General features: G+C 48.6%; 1 protein-coding gene across 4 annotated transcripts in view; it reads right to left on the minus strand.

Moving 5' to 3' along the window:
- Positions 1-527: 527 nt before the first annotated feature.
- cutc (cutC copper transporter homolog (E. coli)) overlaps positions 528-25,586 on the minus strand; it is a 47,071-nt gene continuing 22,012 nt past the window's right edge. For 2 of the 4 annotated variants that reach the window (XM_070876421.1, XM_070876420.1), the window contains exons 2-9: positions 21,320-21,395; positions 19,856-19,915; positions 18,233-18,442; positions 17,387-17,422; positions 15,812-15,945; positions 7,753-7,780; positions 6,646-6,751; positions 528-2,332 (exon numbers count right to left, since the gene is read on the minus strand). In XM_070876421.1, coding sequence (XP_070732522.1) covers positions 2,221-2,332; positions 6,646-6,751; positions 7,753-7,780; positions 15,812-15,945; positions 17,387-17,422; positions 18,233-18,442; positions 19,856-19,915; positions 21,320-21,371 — 738 coding nt within the window. In that variant the 5' untranslated portion in view covers positions 21,372-21,395 and the 3' untranslated portion in view covers positions 528-2,220. Of the gene's footprint in view, positions 2,333-6,645; positions 6,752-7,752; positions 7,781-12,932; positions 14,173-15,811; positions 15,946-17,386; positions 17,423-18,232; positions 18,443-19,855; positions 19,916-21,319; positions 21,396-25,376; positions 25,446-25,586 lie in introns of those variants that run through there. The other 2 variants (XM_070876418.1, XM_070876419.1) reach the window with 2 other exon arrangements.

Genomic DNA, 25,586 nt, shown 5'->3' on the forward strand with positions numbered 1-25,586 from the left:
CAGGGTACATAATATTTGTTTAGCAATCAATACGCAGTTAAAACCCCAGTTACACCCAATCCAACAAGGTCTAACTTTTAATGGGGTATTTAACAGCAATATTACCATGGAAAAGCCCAAGTTTGCATCAGTTTCACTGACTTTCCCTGATTACAATGATTGCTGGCTTTGGAGGGGGACAGTGTCGGAGCAGTGAGTGACTCAGGGTTTCCGCGGGTTAGATGCACTACATCCTGAAGGGGCAATCAGCCGTTTGTTCGCTGTGATTACCAACCGCAAGTTCCGGGCCGATATTTATATACAGGTGCGACGTCCAAAATCCGGAGTTCCGGAATACGGACCGATCCGTGGTGGGGTCGCCCGAAAAATGTTCCGAAATCCGGACTCCCCCGACCTCCGGGCTTGGCCCAACATCCCCCCGGCCTCGGCCCGACCTCCCCCTGGTCTCGGCCCGACCTCCCCCCGGCCTCCCCCGTCACCCCACTCCCCCCCCGCAACCCGGCCTCAGCCCCACCTCTGGCGGCCCAGCCCCCCTCCCCTCCCCTTCTCAAGGGCAATTAGGGATGGGCAATAAACGCTGGTCTTGTCAGCAATGTCCACATCTCATGAACAATAAAAAAATAATTAGCAAAGGTTCACTAGATTGATTCCTGGGAGGAGAGGGTTATCCTATGAGGAGGCATTGAGTAGATTGAGCTAATACTCTCTCTGGAGTTTAGAAGAATGAGATGTGATCTCATTGAAACATATAAAATTCTGAGGGGGCTTGACAGGGTGGATGCTGAGAGGCTGTCTCCCCCTGGCTGGAGAGTTTAGAACTAGGGGACATAGTCTCAGGATAAGGGGTCGGCCATTTAAGACTGAGATGAGGAGGAATTTCTTCACTCAGAGGGTTGTGAATCTGTGGAATTCTCTGCCCCAAATGGCTGTGGTTGCTCAGTCGTTGAGTATATTCAAGGCTGAGATCGATAAATTTTTGGATTCTAGAGGAATCAAGGGATATGGAGATCGGGCGGAAAGTGGTTTTGAGGGCGAAGATCAGCCATGATCATATTGAATGGCAGAGAAGGCTTGAAGGGCCATATAGCCTACTCCTGATCATAAGTCTTATGTTCTGATGAAAGCTATCAATTTACCCGGGGTCCTTCAGGATCGAGTGGATATGAACCAGGGCTCGCCATGATAACAATGCTTCCCTGATGGCTCACTGATTTTATCCAGTGAGTAACGCAGTCACGCAGGACAAGCCCCAGCTACGGTCCCTAGCCTACATTGAGTTTGCTGACTTCAGCTGGGGCGGGAGGAGGAGTGCTGCAGCTGATCCCTGGCCAAGTTCCCTGATCGGCGATGCCGGATGAGGGTAGAATTGAGCACTACAGTGACGCACCCCTCCCCCGTACATGGGTCAACGTGAAGAATGGCCACCTGAGACAGATACCAGAGGGTGACTATGGAACTGTACCCCGGCAAGGACTCAAACATGGGGAGGGGAGGGGAGGGGAGGGGTGGGAGAGAAGAGGGAAGGGAGGGGAGGTAAGTGGAAAGGATGGGCGAGGAGGGGAGGGGAGGGAAGGGAAGAAAATAGGAGGGAAGGGGAGAGGGAAGGAGAGAGAAGGGGAAGGAATGGGAGGGGAGCGGAGAGAAGAAGAGCGGAGGGAAGGGGTGGGGAGGGAAGGAGAGGAGAGGGGGAGCGGAGGGGAGAGGAGGGGGAGGGGAGGGGAGGGAAAGGAAGGGGCGGGAGAGGAGGGGAAGGCAAGGAGAGGGAGGAGGGGAGGGGAGAGGAGGGGGAGGGGAGGGGAAGGGAAAGGGAGAACACTGGTAGGGAAGAAAGAAACTGTGGAATCTAATCAACAATCTTCAATTGCTCTAAAGGTAAGCTGCGATCTCTGGCGGTAGATCGCACCCCTCTTGCGTTTTGAGTGTGTAAGTAGAGCTCCGTCTTCCTACGACCAGACAATGGCTTCCAGTTACACAGCTTTGAAAACAGAGCCAATTTTTTGTGACATGCAAAAGTGATGTAGAAAGGTTCCTGGGGCACAAGATTCCCTCTTTCATGAGTTGTGTTCAATCCAAACCTCTTATTTGTTCCTCTCCCAGGTCGTAAAAAAGTCACAGTTTTTGAACCGATTAGACCCGTATTCGATCAGATAAATGCTTCTGTGTATCTTCCTTGCGGCAGTATATATTCCCTGTTTTTCCCAATTGCAATATTCTCGGTATTTATACAGTGTCCTTGGCAATACAAATCAATGCTCTTATCTTGCAGACATCTGCCACTTTCACACTGTACTCTGGCGGAGTGAGAGACGCACCCATGGAGACACAGCAGTTTCTAATGAGAAAAGGAGAAACACACAGGTATCATCCCACCTCCGCTCGGAGTATTAGAATATTGACCATTGCTAGTTGGCCATTTTCACATCAGACCCTGCCTGTGTACGGCAAATAAAAGTGTCCTTGTGATGTGTTTAATTAGCTTTTATTGCAAGGGGGTTGTAGTATAAGAGTAAAGGGGGCCGAAATTGCCCCCCGCACCTCGTTTGAATGGTTTTTACCGCAGCTGCAGTTCAGGTCTCCTCTTGAGCGAAATTCCGCTCTTTGTTTTTTTTTACTTGGATCCAGAAGTCACTCTTAATGGGGGCGGTGAGTACACGAGAGGGGCGAATACAGGGCGGTGAGTACACGAGAGGGGCGGATACAGGCCGGTGACTACACGAGATGGACGGATACGGGGCAGTGACCACACGAGAGGGGCGGATATGGGGCATTGACTACACGAGAGGGACAGATACGGGGCGGTGAGTACAGGAGAGGGGCGGATACGGGGCGGTAAGTACAGGAGAGGGGCGGATACAGGGCGATGAGTGCACGAGGGGGCGGATATAGGGCAGTGACTACATGACAGGGGCGGATACGGGGCGGTAAGTACAGGAGAGGGGCGGATACAGGGCGATGAGTGCACGAGGGGGCGGATATAGGGCAGTGACTACATGACAGGGGCGGATACGGGGCGGTGAGTACAGGAGAGGGGCGGATACAGGACGGTGTGTACACGAGGGGGCAGATATAGGGCGGTGAGAACACGAGAGGGGCGGATACGGGGCGGTGAGTACACGAGAGGGGCGCGGTGAGTACACGAGAGGGGCGGATACGGGGCGATGAGTACACGAGAGGGGCGGATACAGGACGGTGTGTACACGAGGGGGCGGATATAGGGCGGTGAGTACACGAGAGGGGCGGATACGGGGCGGTGAATACACGAGAGGGGCGGATACGGGGTGGTGAGTACAGGAGAGGGGCGGATACGGGGTGGTGAGTACAGGAGAGGGGCGGATACGGGGCGGTAAGTACAGGAGAGGGGCGGATACAGGGCAGTGAGTACACGAGAGGGGCGGATACAGGGCGGTGTGTACACGAGGGGGCGGATATAGGGCGGTGAGTACACGAGAGGGGCAGATACGGGACGATGAGTACACGAGAGGGGCAGATACGGGGCGGTGAGTACACGAGAGGGGCGGATACAGGGCGGTGTGTACACGAGGGGGCGGATATAGGGCGGTGAGTACACGAGAGGGGCAGATACGGGACGATGAGTACACGAGAGGGGCGTGGTGAGTACACGAGAGGGGCGGATACGGGGCGATGAGTACACGAGAGGGGCGGATACAGGGCGGTGAGTACACAAGGGGCGGAAGTTGGGGACGGTGCGGAGTGACCACCGCAATGACGTCATCACGGCGCCGCGTCACAACGGCCCTCACTTAAAGGGGACAGCCTCCACGATTTAAAAAACTTTGGTCCACCAGTGAGAGTTTCGGCTGGGCCAGCAGGCTGGCACCCAAGAGGGGGTGCTTGTTGGCAGCCCGGCCGAACCTGGGGGGCATAATTGTCAGCCGCCAAAAAAAACATGGCGGCCGTGGCAGTGCGCCCTCCCCTTTAAAGGAAGCCACTCCACCATTGCAGAAGGCCACAGCCTCACTGGACCATTGGGGAAAAACAGGTTTTGGCACCGCCGGGCGGGTCAAAGCTTTTCCCAGGGGAATGTCGCCGTCGGAGATCGGTGGTGCGCACGGTGATGCCGCGCTTACCACGGATCGGCAGCAGTGGAGCGGTGGGGAATGGGGGGGGTCGGGGCACCGCCGGGAGAACTCGGAAGGGCAATTAGGCTAGCAGTCGCCATTCCACGAAAAGTCGCCGGTCTTAAGGAGAGAGGCAATTTCGGCCCCAAGTCTTACTACAATTGTACAGGGCCTTGGTGAGACCACACCTGGAGTACTGTGTACAGCTTTGGTCTCCTTACCTTAGGAAGGATATACTTGTCTTAGAAGGAGTGCAAGAAAGGTTCGCCAGACTGATTCCTGGGGTGGCGGGGGGGGGTGAATTGTCATATGAGGAGAGATTGAGTAGACTAGGCCTATATTCCCTAGAATTTAGAAGAATCAGTGGTGATCTAATTGAAACATAAAATTGTTACAGAGCTTGGCAGGGTAGATGCTGGGAGGGTGTTTCCTCTGGCTGGGAAGTCTCGAACTAGGGATTCACAGTCTCAGAATAAGGGATCAGCCATTTAAGACTGAGATGAGGAGAGATTTCTTCACTCAGAAGGTTGTGAATCTTTGGAATTCTCTACCCCAGAGGGCTGTGGATGCTCAGTCATTGAGTATATTCAAGGCTGAGATCAATAGATTTTTGGATACTAAGGGAACCAAGAGATGTGGTGATTGAGCGGGAAAGTGGAGTTGAGGTAGAAGATCAGCCATGATCTTACTGAATGGCGGAGCAGGCTCATGGGTGCCAAATGGTCTACTCCTGTTCCTATATCTTATATTCTTATGATCAAAGTATCCCTCCTCGAACTTCTTGACTTGTCTGCAGCCTTTGACACGGTTGACCACTCTATCCTTTTCCAACGCCTCTCCACCATCGTCCAGCTGGGTGGGACTGCGCTCGCCTGGTTCCATTCTTATCTATCTAATCGTAGCCAGAGAAACACCTGCAATGGTTTCTCTTCCCGCCCCTGCATCGTTACCTCTGGTGTCCCCCAAGGATCTATTTCTCATCTACATGTTGCTCCTTGGCAACATCATCTGAAAACACAGCATCAGTTTCCACATGTACACTGATAACACCCAGCTCTACCTCACCACCACTTCTCTTGCCCCTTTTATGGTCTCTAAATTGTCAAACTGTTTGTCCGACATCCAGTTCTGGATGAGCAGAAATGATCTCCAATTAAATATTGGGAAGACCAAAGCCATTGTCTTCAGTCCCCACCACAAATTCCATTCCCTAGCCACTGACTCCATCCCTCTCTCCAACATCTGTCTGAGGCTGAACCATACTGTTCACAACCTTGGTGTCATATTTGAGCTTTCAACCACATATTCGCAGTATAACTAAGACTGCCTATATCCACCTCCGTAACATCGCCCGTCTTCGCCCTTGCCTCATCTGCTGCTGAAATCCTCATCCATGCCTTTGTTACCTCTAGACTTGACTATTCCAACGCATTCCTGGCTGGCTTCCAACATCCTACCCTACTTAAACTTGAGGTCATCCAAAACTCGGCTGCCCGTGTCCTAACAGGCACCAAGTCCCGCTCACCCATCACCCCCTATGCTCGCTGACCGAGATTGGCTTCCGGTTAAGCAATGCCTTGATTTCAAAATTCTCATCCTTGTTTTCAAATCCCTCCATGGCCTTGCCCCTCTCTATCTCTGTAATCTCCTTCAGATTCACAACCCCCGCAAGAGATGTCTGTGCTCCTCTAATTCTGCCCTCTTGAGTATCCCTGATTATAATCGCTCAACCATTGGTGGCCGTGCCTTCTGTTGCCGAGGCCCCAAGTTCTGGAACTCCCTGCCTAAACCTCTCCGCCTCTCTACCTCTCTTTCCTCCTTTAAGATGCTCCTTAAAACCTTCCTCTTTGACTAAGCTTTTGGTCACCTGTGCTGATTTCTCCATATGTGGCTCGGTGTCAAATTTCTTGCCTCATAATACTCCTGTGAAGCGCCTTGGGACGTTTCACTATGTTAAAGGCGCTATATAAATACAGGTGATTGTTGCTGTTGATCTTATGCTGGCTTTTGCTGTAGAAGCTGAGCTTTCAAGTTTAGTTTGGGAACAAGCTGCAAAAACCAGACACTTAGAGATCATCATCCATCATAGGCAGTCCCTCGTGTCGAGGATGACTTGCTTCCACACCAAAAAGGGATGAGTTCAGAGGTGTTTCAATGAAGGGCCTAATATTCCAGGTCCCAAACTACATATTGAAGGGTGAAAGATGCCTGAGCATGAATTTTTTTTAAATGTGTGGTGGCCATAGCACACCAGCCACCACACAGGCTTGACAGAGCTTGGTCCAGTGGCAAGGATTAACCAAGACGACTGGAGATCAGCTCTGCTGCATAGACCTAGTGCGCACACATATTGGAGTTAACAGATTGGGAACAATAGAGTACTGTTCAGGGATCAGGCCAGCAGGTACGTAATTAGACTGTGGCTTATTGGGCAAAATTATCGGGCTAGTGGTCAGTGATTGTTTGAGCTCTTGCTAAGCATTTGTATGAGGTTGATGGAGATGATCTTTTCCCCTTCACACACCCGTCGCTACCTCTCCCAAGTCAATCATTCCATTTATCCTACCTAAATTTCATCAAAGAGTCTCGAGAGGATCGGGCAGAGCAGTGAAACTCCCGGGCACCGCAACCTTCCAGAATCCGCTGCACATTTCTCTCCGTTATTCCACCCCCTAAGCAACACACAAAAACAAACGGTGTACATATGGTTAAAAGGAAAAAAACGTGCATTTTTCTAGCTCGATTCACGACCTCAGGACGTCCCAAAGAGTCCCAAAAGTACTCTTATAATCTTATAGGTGATCTTATTGAAGCATATAATATTCTGAGGGGGCTCAACAGGGTAGATGCAGAGAGGATATTTCCCCTCGTGAGGGAATCTAGAACTCAGGGGCATAGTTTCAGAATAAGGGGTTGCCCATTTAAAACGGAAATGAGGAGGAATTTCTTCTCTCAGAAGGTCGTGAGTCTTTGGAATTCTCTGCCCCAGAGAGCTGTGGAGGCTGGGTCATTGAATATATTTAAGGTGGAGATAAGAAGGATTTTTGAGAGATAAGGGAGTCAAGGGTTATGGGGAGAGGGCAGGAAAGTGGATATGAGGCCAGGATCAGATCAGCCATGATCTTATTGAATGGCGGAGCAGGCCCGAGGGGCTAGATGGCCTACGTCTGCTCCTATTTCTTATGTTCTTATGTAATGTTGGAAATATGACAGCTAATTTGCGCACAGCAAGCTCCCACAAACAGCAATGTGATAATGACCAAATAATCTGTTTTTGTTATGTTGATTAAGGGATAAATATTGGCCCCAGGACACCGGGGATAACTCCCCTGCTCTTCTTCAAAATAGTGCCATGGGATCTTTTACGTCCAGCTGAGAGAGCAGACGGGGCCTCAGGTTTAACGTCTCATCCAAAAGACGGCATCTCTGACAGTGCAGCGCTCCCTCAGTACTGCACTGGAATGTCAGTCTGGATTTTTGTGCTCAAGTCTCTGGAGTGGGATAAAAGATAAAGGTCAAAACATGATAGATCACAGACAATAATATTCCATTTTTGGCATAATCCTTTTCTACAACAATCTGTTACACCCCTCCAGATTCCAGCCTCCACACAGCAATAAAAAAAAGTTTGAAATCGCAAAATAATTGAAAAGACGACAGAAAAGTGGGTTACCTGGCACGACAATAATTCTTCGCTTCGCCTGAATAATGCAAATGGAAACAAAAATAGGGAGCAATATTAGAGGCTGAACGGAGAGGATTACTGCAGGAGTTTAGTTACTACTTTAGGCCACACTGTCCGCATGCCCGACACAAGACTCCCAAAGCAAGCGCTCTACTCAGAACTCCTACACGACAAGCGAGCCCCAGGTGGGCAGAGGAAACATTTCAAGGACACCTTCAAAGCCTCCTTGATAAAGTGCAATATCCCCACCGACACCTGGGAATCCCTGGCCAAAGACCGCTCTAAGTGGAGAAAGTGCAGCTGGGAGGGCGATGAGCACCTCGAGTCTCGTCACCGAGAGTATGCAAAAAACAAGTGCAGGCAGCGGAAGGAGCGAAAAACCAGGCTCCACATCCACCATTTCCTTCAACCACTGTCTGTCCCACCTGTGACAGAGACTGTAATTCCCGCATTGGACTGTAGTCACTTGAGATGTCACTTTTAGAGTGGAAGCAAGTCTTCCTCGATTTCGAGGGACCGCCTAAGATTATGATGAGTTACTACTGTTTACACAAGACACAACATAACAGATTTAGAACAATGAGTAAGAGGAACAGCTGCATACAGAGAGAGCTGCGAGGTTGTGGAATTCACTCCCAGAGTCAATGGTTGAGCCAGAAACGATGTCTAGCGGTAACAAAGGCATGGATGAGGTTTTTAGCAGCAGATGAGCTGAGGCAGGGGAGGAGGAGGGCGATGTTACGGAAGTGGTAATAGGCGGTTTTAGTTATGCTGCGGATATATGGCCGGAAGCTCATTTCAGGGTCAACTATGACAGCAAGGTCGCGAACAGTCAGGTTCAGCCTCAGATAGATGCCAGGGAGAGGGATGGAATCGGTGGCTAGGGAACGGAGTTTGTGGCGGGGACCAAAGACAATGGCTTTGGTCTTCCCAATATTTAATTGGAGAAAATTTCTGCTCATCCAGAACTGGAGGACAGGTTTAGAACAATGGGTAGGAGTAACAGCTTCACGCAGCGAGAGCTGCGAGGTTGTGGAATTCACTCCCAGGATTAGTGGTTGAGCCAGAAACAATGTCAATATTGAGGATGAAATTGGGGAGGCGGGAATGAAGTAAAAGTACAGGGCACAGCCCTCTAGCGGGGTACAATAGCACGGTGGTTATGTTACTGGACTAGTAATCCAGAGGCCTGGACTAATGATCTGGAGATGGTAACTGGTGGGATTTGAACTCACATCTCCAGATCATTCATTAAATAAAAATCTGGAATTAAAAAGCTAGTATCAGAAGGCTAGTTTTCAGATTGCATTTGATAAGGTGCCACACAAGAAATCATTAAACAAAATTAGGGCTCATGGGATTAGGGGTAATATATTAGCACGGAGTGAGGATTGGTTAACAGACGGAAAACAGAGAGTAGGAATAAACAGGTTGTTTTCGGGTTGGCGGGCTGTAACTAGTGGGGTACCGCAAGGATCAGTGCTTGGGCCTCAGCTATTCACAATCTATATCAATGATTTGGATGAGGGGACCAAATGTAATGTATCCAAGTTTGCTGATGATACAAAGATAGGTGGGAATGTAAGTTGTGAGGAGGATGCAAAGAGACTTCAAGGGGATATAATCAGGTTAAGTGAGTAGGCAAAAACATGTCAAATGGAATATAATTTGGAGACATGCGAAGTTATCCACTTTGGTAGGAAAATTAGAAAAGCAGAGTATTTTTTAAATGGTGAGAGATTGGGAAATGTTGGTGTTCAGAGGGACCTTGGTGATCTTGTACATGAATCACTGAAAGTTAACATGCAGGTACAGCAAGCAATTAAGGAAGCAAATGGTATGTTGGCTTTTATTGTAAGAGGATTTGAGTATAAGAGTAAAGATGTCTTACTGCAATGATATAGGGCCCTGGTGAGACCACACCTGGAATATTGTGTACAGTTTTGGTCTTACCTAAGGAAGGATATACTTGTCATTGAGGGAGTGCAACAAAGGTTTACCAGACTGATTCTTGGGATGGGGGGATTGTCCTATGAGGAGAGATTGAGTAGACTAGGCCTATATTCTCTAGAGTTTAGAAGAATGAAAAGTGATGTCATTGAAGCATACAAAATTCTTACAGGGCTTGACAGGGTAGATGCAGGGAGGATGTTTTCTCTGGCTGGGGAGTCTGGAACCAGGTGTCACAGTCTCAGAATAAGGGGTAGGCCATTTAGGATTGAGATGAGGAGAAATTTCTTCACTCAGAGGGTGGTGAATCTTTGGAATTCTCTACCCAGAGGCTCAGTCTTCAAGACAAAGGTCGATAGATTTTTGAATATTAAGAGAATCAAGGGATATGGAGATAGTGCAGGAAAGTGGAGTTGAGGTAGAAGATCAGCCATGATCTTATTGAATGGCAGAGCAGGCTCAAGGGACCGAATGTCCTACTCCTGCTCCTATTGCTTATGTTCTTTTGAGTAATGGTGACCACAAAACTGACCCATCTGGGTCACTAATATCCTTTAGGGACGGAAATCTGCTGTACTTACCCAGTCTGGCCTATACGTGACTGCAGGCCACAGCATTGTGGTTGATTTTTAACTGCTCTTTGAATGGCGGCTCACCACCATCTTCTCAGGGGCAATTAGGGGTGGACAATAAATGCTGGCATCCCAGGAACGAATAAAAAAAAAACAACCCTCTAGCATGCTGTAAAATTCTGCTGTCCCTGTCCTAACTCACACCAAGTCCCGTTCACCCATGCTGACCTACATTGACTCCCAGTTCGGCAACGACTGGATTTTAAAATTCTAATCCTTGTGTTCAAATCCCTCCATTGCTTCGCCTGTAACTTCCTCAGAAAAGCATCCGTTCACTACTACTCTCTGCCTCCTATCCCGTTGCCAATTACGTACCCAAGTTACCACTGTCCCTTTAATACCATGCACTTCTATTTTCCGAATAAGTCTGTAATGTGGTACTTTATCAAATGCCTTTTGAATATCCATATATACATCTACTGCACTACCCTCATCAACCCTTTCAATTGCTTCATCAAGGAACACAATCAGGTTAGTCAGACATGGTTTGCCTTTAACAAATCTGTGCTGGCTGTCCCTTATTAACCCATGCTTCTCCAAATGAGCAATAGTAGTTTTCCCACCAGTGACAATACCAGTGTAATCACCAGGTTTATCCCTCACCCCTCTCTTGACTATTCCAATGCACTCCTGGCCAGCCTTCCATGTTCTATCCTCTGTAAACGTGTGCTCATCTAAAACTCTGCTGCCAGTATCCTAACTCGCACCAAATCACATTCACCTATCATAAGAACATAAGAAATAGGAGCAGGAGTAGGCTACATGGCCCCTCGAGCCTGCTCCACCATTGAATAAGATCATGGCTGATCTGATCATGGACTCAGGTCCACTTCCCTGCCCGCTCCCCATAACCCTTTATTCCCTTATCGGTTAAGAAACTGTCACTCTCTGTCTTAAATATATTCAATGACCCAGCTTCCACAGCTCTCTGGGTCAGAGAATTCCACAGATTTACAACCCTCTGAGAAGAAATTCTCCTCATCTCAGTTTTGAATGGGCGGCCCCTTATTCTAAGATTATGCCCTGTAGTTCTAATCTCCCCTATCAATGGAAACATCACCATCTGTTCTGGCTGACCTACATTGGCTCCCGGTTAAGCAACGCCTCGATTTTCAAATTCTTATCCTTGTTTTCAAATCCCTCCATGGCATCTCCCCTCCCGATCTCTGTAACCTCCTCCAGCCCCGCAATCCACTGAGATGTCTGCGCTACTCCAATTCTGGCCTCTTGTGCATTCCTGATTTTAATCGCTGCTCCCTTGGTGGCCGTGCCTTCAGGTGCCTGGGCCCTAACCTCTGGAATTTCTTCCCTAAACCTCTCCGCCTCTTTAACCTTTAACTGCTTAAAACCCACCTCTTTGACCAAGCTTTTGATCACCTGTGCATGAAACACAAAAGGATAGTATGCAGGTACAGCAAGTGATCAGGAAGGCCAATGGAATCTTGGCCTTTATTGTAAAGGGGATGGAGTATAAAAGCAGGGAAGTCTTGCTACAGTTATACAGGGTATTGGTGAGGTCACATCTGGAATACTGCGTGTAGTTTTGGTTTCCATATTTACGAAAGGATATACTTGCTTTGGAGGCAGTTCAGAGAAGGTTCACTAGGTTGATTCCGGAGATGAGGGGGTTGACTTATGAGGAAAGGTTGAGTAGGTTGGGTCTCTACTCATTGGAATTCAGAAGAATGAAAGGTGATCTTATTGAAACGTATAAGATTATGAGGGGGCTTGACAAGGTGGATGCAGAGAGGATGGTTCCACTGATAGGGGAGACTAGAACTAGAGGGCATAATCAGAATAAGGGACCGCCCATTTAAAACTGAGATGAGGAGAAATTTATTTTCTCAGAGTTTGTAAATCTGTGGAATTCGCTGCCTCAGAGAGCTGTGGAAGCTGGGACACTGAATGGATTTAAGACAGATATAGACAGTTTCTTAACCGATAAGGGGATAAGTGGACCTGAATCCATAATCGTATTTATTATGTCTGTAATGTACTTATGAATGACTTCACGAGGCAATGTGTTGTACTCAAACTGTAGTGACTTTGGTCCTTTATTCCAAAATCCAGAGTGAGGCACAAGCATGATGTGCAGCCTTTTATACTAGGCCCTGCCACCAGGGCAGGAAACCCCCGGTCTCCACCAGTTGCACCCTCTAGTGGTGCCAGCATGTATATACACAGTGTAAACCTTATTGATACTACATGAGGAAAACAAATCTCCATCTTATGCAACCACACAGTGACTACACAGAGAGTACATCCATACTCTGAATATACAACATCACTCTCCCCCAAGTCCTTTGTGCCAATTACCTTTGCACTATGTGCTCTGGCTTAGCTCGCCCCAAACTTAAGTGCCAATAGCCCTTGCACCTTGACTGTGCTTTGGCTTGACTCTCTCCCTGTTAACCCCCAAGTCCTTTTGCCACAACGTTGGGTGGTGGTTACCAGATTGAATGGTTCGATGATGCAGTGGAGGTTCCAGTGGGTTCTGGGTGTGATCCATGTGTGTGTCCATGGCTACATACATCCATTTCCCCTCCCTTCCTTCCCCCCCCACCCCAGCGAGATCATGCCCGTTACATTAATATACTGGATTGTACACAGTGCAAGTACAAAGAAAGGAAGAAAACATTTTTTTTTTTACAGTTTGTATCGTGACACCTTGATTCAGTGACTTACATTCGTTACGTTTTACGGTCGTGCGCCAGATTGGGTAGATTGCATTCATGGTTCAGTCATGGTCAGTACTGAGGTAGCAGTAAAGGTAGGCAAGGACGCTAGTTCCAGAACAACCAGACGGGGTCCTAAGTCATCTGATGGCGGCGCCGTGACCCCTGATAGCGAGGTGGGCTTGGTTCATTCACCTAGCCAGGACTCAGGGCCTTTGCCGTTGCCTAGTGGTGGGCAGAGCCACAGGTGTGTGTGGCCTCCCTGTCCTCCTTTGAGGTCTGAAGAGTCTTCAGCCTGCTCTCTAACGGTATTGGGAACCTGGCTGTTCCAGGTCCCGTTTGGGGAACTCGTTGGTTCTGACCTTTTGCTCCCGGACATGGCCGAGGCAGCGACTGGGTCTGGGGGGCTGTGCCGTCTCCACCCGGGTGGTGGGCAACGGCGGCCGACTGCGCGTATTGGCGCCATTTTCGTTTCGGGGTCCATGGCCATCGGGTGCCTGCAGCGTGGAATAGACCTGGGACAGGGTATCAGGATCGCTCGCTTGCTACTTTTGGGAACACTCTATTCCCGACATCTCGCAACATTTTGTTCACCATCTTAATCGGTTTGTTACATTGATTGCCATGCATACATGCATACAATGTCTCTTTAAGTTCAGTTGGTTGCAGGTCTCCTTTAAGAGAACCCTGCTGGCTTTACCCCAGTCAAAACCTTTGTTAGACACCACGTGTTGGTCCCTCGTGATATGCCGCGGCCATCTTTTTTTTCAGCCATGCTTCCGCTCGCTGCATCAGGGATGCCATCTTGCCTCTGTCCTTGAGGTCAACTGCCTTGATCCTTCTCTCCCATGATTCTGCCACACAAGCTGGAAGAGTGCCTGTGAATGCGATCTTCCTCCCCAGGAGTCTTGCCACTGGAGCCGGGAAGGTGCTTTTAGGTCGTTCCGGTCGGATCATTGCCACGCAGTCGTGATGGACGGTCTGTGCCTCAGGTACTGCACTGGTCTGTTCTCTAGTGCCTGGCCCAAGCAAAGGTGAGGTTTTGTTCTGCCCCTGAGCACGGGCGACATCGATTGCTGGAGTGAAGAGGTCTTTCCATTTCCACTGGATCGTCTCCATCCACCTTCTTCCGAGTAGATTTGGACCATCACCTGCAACAAACCACAGAGGTAACTTGTGCACCACGCCATTATGGATTACACTTACATCCGCACTACCAAGGACTGGGATCAGCTCCTTGGTGTAGGTGTGCAACTTTTCCTGTACTGAAACCAGCTCGGGTCGTTTTTCGTTCCATAGCCTCTCAAAGGCATCCTGGCTCATCACTGACTGTTCGCTCCCGTGTTCACTTCCATGAAGACTGGAACGCCGTTTATCTCGATTTCCATCTTCACTGGAGGACAATCGGTGATGCAGGTATACACTCCATACACTTCTTCTTGGGGCTGAGCTGCTCTCTGGGCAAATCATCATACTCCCCGCTGGATTCAAAGTCATCTACCGACCCCTCTGCTAGATTTCTTTTTTTCTTTTACCATACGCTAGAGGTGGCCCTTCGGGTTACAGGCTTTGCATACGTACTCAGCAAACTGACACTGGTGAGCCCTATGGTTTCCTCCGCAACACCAGCCTACTCGATTAGCACCCCTCGGCGGACTGTGAATTCTGGAACCCTGAGGTCTGTGCTCTCTGTCCTGGGCAGAGCCACGTTCTACGGTTTTGTCTGTGAAAGGCACCATTCTGTGTCAGTACTTGCCGGGTTTGAGTCCACAGGATGAATAATTTGCTTGGTGCTGCAGGTCGAGGTCATGAACGCCTGGCTGATGCTGATGGCCTTCTGCAGGTTGACTGTCAAATAATAGCTTGTGAAGGAGGCCCTTGAGGCCAAATCCTACACCAAAGATGTCTCGCAAGCTTCGTTGAGGTGCGTACCAAAATCACACGGTGCCGCAAGTCTCCTGAGGTCGGCTGCATATTTTGCAATCTCCTGGCCCTCAGGTCTGCGGTGAGTGTAGAATCTGTGCCTGGCTGTGAGGATGCTCTCTTTTGGTTTTAGTTGGTCGCGAATTAGTTCAGTCAGCTCATCGTATGTCTTATCCTTGGTCTTCGTGGGTGCCAGCAAGTCCCTGATGAGGCGATAGACCTCGGGCCCGCAACTGGTCAGCAGTATAGCCTTGCGTTTCTCCGCTAATGCGTCCGTCTCCCCTGCCAGGTCGTTTGCCACGAAATATAGCTCAAGCCTTTCCGTGAAGGCATCCCAATCATCACCCTCTGCGAAGTCTTTTCGTGTGCCAAAGGTAGCCATGATCGTGTGAAATTCCTTAATCTCGTCGCCAGTTATTATGTCTGTAATGTACTTATGAATGACTTCACGAGGCAATGTGTTGTACTCAAACTGTAGTGACCTTGGTCCTTTATGCCAAATTCCAGAGTGAGGCACAAGCATGGTGTGCAGCCTTTTATACTGGGCCTTGCCACCAGGGCAGGAAACACCCGGTCTCCACCAGTTGCACCCTCTCGTGGTGCCAGCATGTATATACACAGTGTAAACCTTATTGATAGTACATCAGGTAAACCAGTCTCCATCTTATGCAACCACACAGTGACTACACTGAGAGTACATCCATAGTCTGCATATACAACAGTTTTAAATGGCGGAGCAGCTCGAGGGGCCGTAAGGTCTACTCCTGCTCCTATTTCTTATGTTCTTATGTTCTTATTGTCCCAATATCTCAAGTGGCTCAGTCGTACTCGTTTAAACAAAAACGCCACGCGCACCCATAAATTTACCTGCTCTACCAGGCGCCTGATTGTCGGCAGTCCCTCCAGAGCCGTGCTGTCGCATCCGCTGGTGAGAACCCGCTCAAAGCCCAACGAGATGAGGCACTCCAGGGCCGTTATGGGATCCTGCACCATATCAAACGCTGTGGGTACACAAACAGCGGCTGGTGTCAGAGAATTAGCTCAATCACCGGAACCAGAGGAATCAGGCAATGGAAACTTGGCACATCAAGACTCCTTCTTCTCCAGATTATGATATCTATGCTATCGTAGATTCTACCCAACACCTTGCATTTTCTACACGAGAATAGTTTGACGCCCAAATTAAGCAAAATTCTCAAATATTTATCCATCTGCACAGCTTCATTATTCAACCATTGTTTGTCTTACATAGAATTTACAGAACTAGGTCCATGCTGGTGTTTAAGCTCCACACGAGCCTCCTCCCAACCCTCTTCATCTAACTCCATCAACATATCCTTTTATTCCTTTCTTCTTTATGTGTTTATCTAGCTTCCCCTTAAAATGTATCTATGCTATTCACCTCAACCACACCTGTGGTAGTGAGTTCCATATTCTCACCACTCTCTAAGTAAAGAAGTTTCTCTTGAATTCCCTATTGGATTTATTGGTGGCCTCTTGTTCTGGTCTCCGTCACAAGTAGAAGCATCTTCTCTACGTCCACCCTATCGGACATTTTCATAATTTTAAAGACCTCCATCAGGTCACCCCTCAGCCTTCTCTTTTCTAGTGGAAAGAGCCCCAGCCTGTTCAGTCTTTCCTGATAGTTTTAACTTCTCAGTTCTGGTATCATCCTTGCAAATCTTGCAAAAGATCCCATGGCACTATGCACCTACTCCCGGCCCTGCCCTTGCAACAGAGGAACCATTGTTTCCCTTGCAAAATACACTTGATACAACTGAGTTAGGGTGAATAACTTGTGGGTTTAATCAAATTCTGCCAGACAAGATGGATGCCATCATAACTACTGCAAATGCTTTTGCGAGTATCGCCAACAGAGGACGGTATGACAAAAACTCTTAACTCCAGGTTACTACAACTATTTTGTTGAAGACAATAAACAAATGCCCCCCGATTAAAGGCGGGGTCACACTCTAAAAACTTTCAGTCAAGTGCCCCCTTGTTTATTTTTGAGGGCACCAAAAACACAAATTATACAAGTGCTCCCTGATTAAAGCGGGGGCACTAAACCCGACACAGTTAATGAAATTAAACTTTAGACAATAACTTAAATCAAATTAAAATTTGGTTGCCGGGGGTGATGATGCACTCCAGTCCCTCCAGCGCCCACCTCTCGCGGAAGGCAGCGAGCGTACCAGTGGACACCGCACGCTCCGTCTCCAGGGACACCCTGGCTCGGATGTAACCGCGGAAGAGAGGCAGACAGTCGGGCTGAACGACCCCCTCGACCGCCCGCTGCCTGGACCGGATAATGGCCACCATGGCCATGTCCAGGTTACTACATCCCTTGAAGTATTTGATCACCTCAGGTTATCCTTATGACCCCCCACCCCCCCAATCTTACCCCCAACAGTCATTCTTTCTTTTCTCAGACGTACTCACCTCTGTGAAAGGTTACAGGCAAAGGTCGTGATTCAGCTGCAACAGAGGAAAAAATATTTAAACATGCTGAATGGTTATCAGCTCACTTAAAAAGAAAAAAAAACTTCTTAAAGAATTAAGAACTAGAAAAGACCATTCTGCTCAATAGACATTTTTAGTTGCTCTCAAGCTCACCTACCCATCATCTCATCATTCCCTTCCCTCTCCAGAAGCACAAATCTAATGATCTCATTTCTACAGCATCTTTCACGACATCCCACAGCACTTTACAGCCAATGAAGTACTTTTTGGAGTGTAGTCACTATTGCAATGCAGGAAACGCGGCAGCCAATTTACGCATGGCAAGCTCCCACAAACAGCAATGGGATAATGACAGATCACCTGTTGTTGTGATGCTGGTTGAGGGATAAATATTAGCCAGGACACCAGGGATTACTCCCCTGCTTTTCTTCAAATAGTGGCGTGGGATCTTTTACATTCACCTGAGAGAGCAGACAGAATCATAGAATCATAGAAATTTACAGCACAGAAGGAGGCCGTTTCGGTCCATTGTGTCCGCACCATACCTTTAGAGAAGGTTACAAGGCCTTGGTTTAATGCCTCAGCTGTAAGACACCACCTCCGACAGTGCAGCATTCCCTCAGTACAACACTGGAGTGTCAGCTTAAATTTTTGTACTCAAGTCTCTGGAGTGGGACTTGAACCCACAACCTTCTGAATCAGAGGCGAGGGTGCTGCCCACTGAGCCACAGCTGACACTGTAATTGCTCTCGCCTATCTACCCTATCAAATTCCTTTGATTATCCTAAACACCTCGATCAGACCACCTACGTCTAAGGCTCGTACCGATCAAATCCATGCACACTTCAGTGTTGATATGTCCGTCCTCTCTCAGTGCCCCAAACACGATGCCGTCCACGCCGTTGGCTTTGGCCATCTTGATGTCGGCTTTCATTACCTCGATCTCGCTGTCGGTGTACAGGAAGTCCCCTCCTCGCGGGCGAATCATGGCAAAGACCGGGATCCGCACGTACTGTTTAATCACCTGCAGCAGACCTGCCGCGGCCCACCGGTATCAGAAAACACACAACAAATGAGAGGAGGCCACTTTGACCCTGAATAGTCATTTTCTTCCCTGTGCCGGCTCTTTGAAAGAGCCATCCACTTTAGTCCCACATCACACCTTTTTCCCAACAACCCTGTAAATTAGTCCTCTTCACATACATGTTCAATTACCCTTTGAAAGTTCCGATGAAATCTGCTTCCAAATCTGATTTCAAAATTTCTCATCCCTCCATATCTCTGTAATCCCCTCCAGCCCCACAACCTCCTCCCCTCACTCCGAGATATCTACACTCCTCTAATTCTGCCCTCCTGAGCAACAGAAGGCACGGCTACCGAGGTTGAGCGATGTGCCTTCTGTTGCCTAAGCCCCAAACTCTGGAACTCCCTGCATAAAACTCTCTACCTCGCTTTCCTCCTTCAAGACACTCCTTAAAACATACCTCTTTGACCAAGCTTTTGGTTACTTGCCCTATTTCTACTTATGCAGCTCGGTGTCAAATTATCTCATAATACTCCTGTGAAGCGCCTTGGGACATTTCACAACGTTAAAGGCGCTATATAAATACAAGTTGTTGTTGTAGTGCGTTCCAAAGCACAATCCTCTGTGTGGAAACATTCCCCTCATTTGCCAATTATTTTAAATCTGTGACTTCTGGTTACTGACCCACTTGCCAGAGGAAACAGTTTCTCCCTGCTTGCTCCATCAAAACCCCTCATAATTTTGAATACCTTTACAGTGAGTAAGTACTTCTATACTTTGAATATTCAATCCTACTTATAACCAAATTTTTATCACAGTTCTTTTTCCAAATGAGCTAATTAGAAAAAACTTGCAATTGTGTAGCAGCTTTATTTAATAGAGAAAAATATCCCAAGACAGTCGGGAGAGGAGTGACTTAAAGTATGGTCCAACGGGTTGTTTTTGAGAGCTGTTTAAAGACAAAGAGAGAAGAAGTGAGGGGGGTTTACGGAGGATATTCCACAGTATAGGGCCTGAAAACCCTGCCGGAGATTGTAGAATGAAGGGAGGGAGAATGCACAGAAGGGCAGAGCTGGAGGAACAAAGACAAGCAGAAGCAAAGAGGAGATTACAATTTGCAGACGAGGACAAGGATTGGGGGATATGAAGCCAATGGCCAATGCAGGACAGCGAGGATTGCAGCGATGGGCAGGTAATCCTCTATCCATGCTAATATATTGCCCCAACCCCGTGAACTTTTATCTTGTGCAGTTATCTTTTATGTGGCACCTTGTCAAATGCCTTCTGGAATGCCTACATTAATATCTCTCCAGTCCATGTGATAGATGCACGCTCAGTTATTGGTGTGAAGGCTTAGGTAGTTCCAGTTAGCATTTTACCAACATTTGCAGCACCTCCCAGCGAATGCTGGCTCTGGCACTCACCGATACTGGCCGTGATGCCTCCTTCCATTAGGCCGGAACACAGTTCAATCCGACTTGCCCCTGAAAACAATCACAAAAATTAACTGGTCGAGGAAGCTTAAAGGCATGAAGACCAAAACAAAAACAGCGAGTTCCAGGAAATTCTGGAAAACAATCAACAACTCAGACAATAACTGGGTTAATCCCTGCGAGAGGATGACGGGACTCAGCTTAGACATTACCCTGCTTTTCTCCTTCAGATGTTGACTGACTAGCGTATTCCCAATTTTTCACTAAAGATACATGCACTGTCCTGCCGGGAAACTGAAAGAGACTTTACAAAGACGCTCCTTAAAACCTACCTCTTTGGCCAAGCTTTTGGTCATCTGTCCCAATATCTCCTTATGTGGCTTGGTGTCTAATTTTGTTTGATAGCGCTCCCGTGAAGCACCCTGGGATGTTTTTCTATGTTAAAGGCGCTATATAAACGCAAGTTATTGTTGCGTAGGCTGTGCAGACTGTGACTGCATGATGTTACCCGCTCCCTGTCCAATCCCAGTTCACATCCTCAGCTGCCTCGGTCGCTCCATGATGTGGAGGAGGCTGGGCCGAGGTGGGTTAAGACATGGTTTGGACTGAAAGTACTCTCCAGTCTGGGACTCTCTGACCCGGCACCAAACGTGATTCGGCATCAGTCCTGTGCCTGGAGTGTGAGCGGTGGGTCCAGGGGTGGTAGGTCCAGGGGCAGCGGGTCCGCGGGGGAGCGGGTCTAGGGGGAGTGGGCCCGGGGGGGTGAAAGGGGCAGGTCCGGGGGCGGCAGGTCCGCAGGGGTGTGGGTCCTGGGGGGGGATAGGGCAGGTCCGGGGGCGGCAGGGTTCGGGGACGGTGGGTCTATGGGCGGTGGTTCTGGGGGTAGCGGGTCTGGGGGGAGGGGGGGGATCCGGGGGCAGCAGGGTCTGTGAGCAGTGGGTCCGGGGGCGGCGGGTCTGGAGTGGGGGTGGGGTGGTGGATGGGGGGTCCGGAGGCGACAGGGTCCGGGGGGTGGGGGGGCGGGACTGGAGGTGGATCCAGGGGCGGCAGGGTGCGGGGGTTGCAGGGTTCCGGGGGGGGGGGGTGTCTGGAGACTGGTCCAGGTGTGGCAGGGTCCGGGTGCGGCAGGGTCCGGTAGGTCTGGGGGTAGTGGATCTGAGGGGCGGGTGGGGGGAGGGGGCGGTGGGTCTGGGGACGGTGGTTCCAGGGGCAGCGGGGGTGGGTCCAGGGGCGAATCGACACGACCTTAAAAAAAAAAAAAAAAAACCAACACGGAAATAACGAGGCCCGAGTTTCGCATGACCTCCCATGGTTCGGCAAATTCTCTATTCCGGCACAGGTCAGGTCCCGAGGGTGCCGGACTGGAGAGGTCCAACCTACGAAGAATGGTTGACGACGGGTTCAGGTGATACAGCCTCAGTCCAGTGGACAACTCAAGAAGAGTAGAGTACGTACCTCCCCTCTCGGCATTGACAGCAGATTCCAATGAATCTGCACACACCTCCATCAGAGCGCCTATTGATATCCAATCCTAGGGATCAAATAGACGGTATTGTTAAAGCAACAGACAGCAGAGTTGAAAGACCCCAATTGTTAACGCATGCAAATGTTGAGCAACTCCATAAATCAACACTTTCCAATGTGCATCTGATCAGCCTCCTAGCTAATCCCTGTTTTTTAAAAAGCAAAGGCCCATAGCAAAAGGCACCTCCGTGGGTACGGTAGCACAGTGCTAATGTTACTGGACTAGTAATCGAGAGACCTGGACTAATGATCCAGCAACATGAGTTCAAATCCCACCACGGCAGCTGGGGAATTTAAATACAGTTGCAATGTATGCACCTGTGAGGATGCCCACAGGGTGAAAAAAAATGGTAGAGCTGTTGAGCTGTGAGTGGCTTAGCCAGTCACATAGTGTTCACAAGACTCAATAAAACCCGAGCCAGTTAGGTTCGGGGGATCCACGATGAGGCAGGTGGTTGTGAGCTTGGTGGATGAACTGCTAATGTGCAGTGTGATTGTTAAACATTTGTTAATAAACCAACTAGTTCTTAATAGCAATGTGAATTCTTAAGTAAAGAACCCATGAAGCAAATACATTACAACAGTTAATTAAATAAATCTGGAATAAAAAGCTAGTATCAGTAATGGTGACTATGAAACTTCTGGCTTGTCAGAAAAATCCATCTGGTTCACTAATGTCCTTTAGGGAAGGAAATAAGAACATAAGAAATAGGAACAGGAATTGGCCATACGGCCCCTCGAGCCTGCTCCTCCATTCAATAAGATCATGGTTGATCATATCATGGACTCAGCTCCACTTCCTCGCCCGCTCCCCATAATCCCTCATCATTTAAGAAACTGTCTATTTCTGTCTTAAATTTATTCAATGTCCCAGCTTCCACAGCTCTCTGAGGCAGCGAATTCCACAGATTTACAACCCTCTGAGAGAAGAAATTTCTCCTCATCTCTGTTTTAAATGGGCGGCCCCTTATTCTAAGATCATGCCCTCTAGTTCTAGTCTCCCCTATCAGTGGAAACATCCTCTCTGTACCCACCTTGTCAAGCCCCCTCATAATCTTATATGTTTCGATAAAATCACCTCTCATTCTTCTGAATTCCAATGACCTGACACAAGACTCCCAAAGCAAGCGCTCTACTCGGAACTCCTACATGGCAAGCGAGCCCAAGGTGGGCAGAGAAAACGTTTCAAGGACACCCTCAAAGCTTCCTTGATAAAATGCAACATCCCCACCGACACCTGGGAGTCCCTGGCCAAAGACCACCCTAAGTGGAGGAAGTGCATCCAGAAGAGCACTGTGCACCTCGAGTCTCGTGGCCAAGAGCATGCAGAAACCAAGTGCAGGCAGCGGAAAGAGCTTGTGGCAAACCAGTCCCACCCTCCCTTTCCTTCAACGACTGTCTGTCCCACCTGTGACAGAGACTGTAATTCCCGTATTGGACTGTTCAGTTACCTAAGAACTCACTTTTAGAGTGGAAGCAAATCTTCCTCGATTTCAAGGGACTACCTATGATGATGATGAATCTCCTCCAGCCCCATAACCCCCCGAGATGTCTGCGCTCCTCTAATTCTGCCCTACTGAGCATCCCTGAGCAACCATTGGTGGCCGTGCTTTCTGTTGCTGAGGCCCTAAGCTCTGGAACTTCCTGCCTAAACCTCTCCGCCTCTCTACCTCTCTTTCCTCCTTCACTACATTAAAGGCACTATATAAATACAAGTTGTTGCTGCTGCTGGAAAAGATGTCGCATATGCGCGACCGTTGTCAGCAAATTTAAGGGGACCATGCACAGAAAAAAGATAGAAGGAGCGTTGATCCCCTTTTATTTCCTAAATGATAGCAATGGGGAGTAACCTGCACTAAAAGTGCTCCCCAAAGCACGTCCACCTCCTTTAAGTTTAGCCCATGGTTTCTTCAGCTTATAATCATGACCTCGTTTTTATGGGATTTTTTTCCCGCACCCTCTAATTTTCTCCCTTCCTTGGGGCGCTCAATCATTGGGCGACCCATTCAGCAGCTTTATCTACTTGATCATTTTATCTACATAATAAAGGTGTCAGCCGTGGCTCAGGGGGTAGCACTGTCGTTTGTGGGAGCTTGCTGTGTGCAAATTGACTGCCGCATTTCCCACATTGCAACTATTTTAAGTTGAAACATTAATACAAGTGTCCCCTTATTAAAGGGGTACTAAACCGACACATTAAACAAATTAAACTTTGGACGTTAAACAAATCAAATTAAAATTTGGTTGCCAGGGGTGATGATGCACTCCAGTCACTCCGGTGCCCACCTCTCGCAGAAGGCCGCGAGCGTACCGGTGGACACCGCGTGCTCCATCTCCAGGGACACCCTGGCTCGGATGTAACTGCGGAAGAGAGGCAGGCTTTCCCACATTACAACAGTGACTACACTCCAAAACTACTTAATTGACTGTAAAGTGCTTTGAGACATCCAGTGGTCGTGACTATCTGTCCCAACTGTGACAGGGACTGTGGTTCTCGTATTGGACTGTTCAGCCACCTAAGGACTCATTTTAAGAGTGGAAGCAAGTCTTCCTTGATTCCAAGGGACTGCCTATGATGATGGTCGTGAAAGGCGCTATATAAATGCAAGTCTTTCTTTTTTCTTTCATGGTTTCTTCAGGTTATAATCATGACCCAGTTTTTGTGGGGGATTTTCCCCCACCCTCTAATTTTCTTCCTGCCTTGGGACACTCAATCATTAGGGGAACTATTCAGCAGTTGATTAACTTTTTATCGATATATCTTGTTGATCATTTTATCTATATAATAAAGGTGTCAGCTGTGGCTCAGTGAGTAGCACTCTCGCTTGAATCACAACGTTATGGATTCAAGTTCCACTCCAGAAAAATGAGCATGAAAATCTAGGTTGACCCATCCAGTGCTGCACCGAGCGAGCGCTGCACTATCGGAAGTGCCATATTTCAGATGAGAAGTTAAACCGAGGTCCCGTCTTCCCTCTCAGGTGGACGTAAAAGATTCTGTGGCACTATTTCGAAGAAGAGCAAGGGAGATATCCCCGGTGTCCTGGGGCCAATATTTATCCCTCAATCAACAGCTAAAAAATAGATTATCTGGTTGTTATCACATTGTTGTTTGTGGGAGTTTGCTGTGCACAAATTGGCTGCCGCGTTTCCTACATTACAACAGTGACTTCAGTTCAAAAGTACTTCACTGGCTGTAAAGCTGCTTTGGGACGTGCTGAGGTCGTGAAAGGTGCTATAGAAATGCAAGTCTTTCTTTTATCTTAGAATATAAATCCACACAAAAATTTGAAATTTTTAGGGGTACAAAGCTCTCCATGGCAAATGTGCAGGACGGATCAGGATTTATCGGAACACACATGGTGGTGGAGGGGGGGGGGGGAGGTGGGTTGGGAGCAAATTAAATACAAGAGGCATGATCCTGATCTGAAACGTGGCCGTTGATATCAGAAATCAGTCAGCACCACGGGTGAATAGCAAATAGGAGTGTCGATCTAACCCTCTAATCCTTTCCCATTTGGCACAGAATGTCCTGGTGATAAAAGTCTCGACATTGGCAGCGCCAGCTGTGGATTTTGCCTTGGAGCACTACACTGCATTTCACAAGAGCTCATTCAACAGGAAACAGTTTGAGGGCGTGGGACGGCCTTTTTTTTGTTGTTGACAGCTGCACACAGACCCGGCCAAAGCTGCAGTTTCACCTCACACTCTAGGCAGCCTTCCTCCTCAATCCCTCGAGCGGCGTGGCTGAAAAGGGAGTAGCTGTTTGTGGGAGCTTGCTGTGCGCAAATTGGCTGCCGCATCTCCCCACAATTGCAACAGCGACCCGTGCTTTAGAAAAATGCTACTGCATTGGCCGTGGAATGTGCTTCGGGACGTCCTGCAGCCATGAAAGGTGCAGATTCAGAGCAGGTCCCGTCTTAAATGCCTGGGGTTGAAATGAAAAGTTCTTAAAAGTCTCAGCAAGGGCTGCTGTTGTGCTCATTACCTGTCGGCGTGGGATTCTCTGCTTGGCAGTCAACATTTACTGCTCTAGTATCAAAGCCTCCGAGTGGCTCACGTTCAGTTAATAAGAGGAGGGCTGAAGTCAGCGTGGGGGCTGCCATTCTGATCATGTGAAGAGGGATAAAATACCGACTTCAAGTTAAAGAGCAACACACAGTTAATATTGGCCCCAGGACACCGGGGAGAACTCCCC

This window comes from Pristiophorus japonicus, chromosome 3 (assembly GCF_044704955.1).
Source record: "Pristiophorus japonicus isolate sPriJap1 chromosome 3, sPriJap1.hap1, whole genome shotgun sequence".
Taxonomy (NCBI): Eukaryota; Metazoa; Chordata; class Chondrichthyes; family Pristiophoridae; genus Pristiophorus; species Pristiophorus japonicus.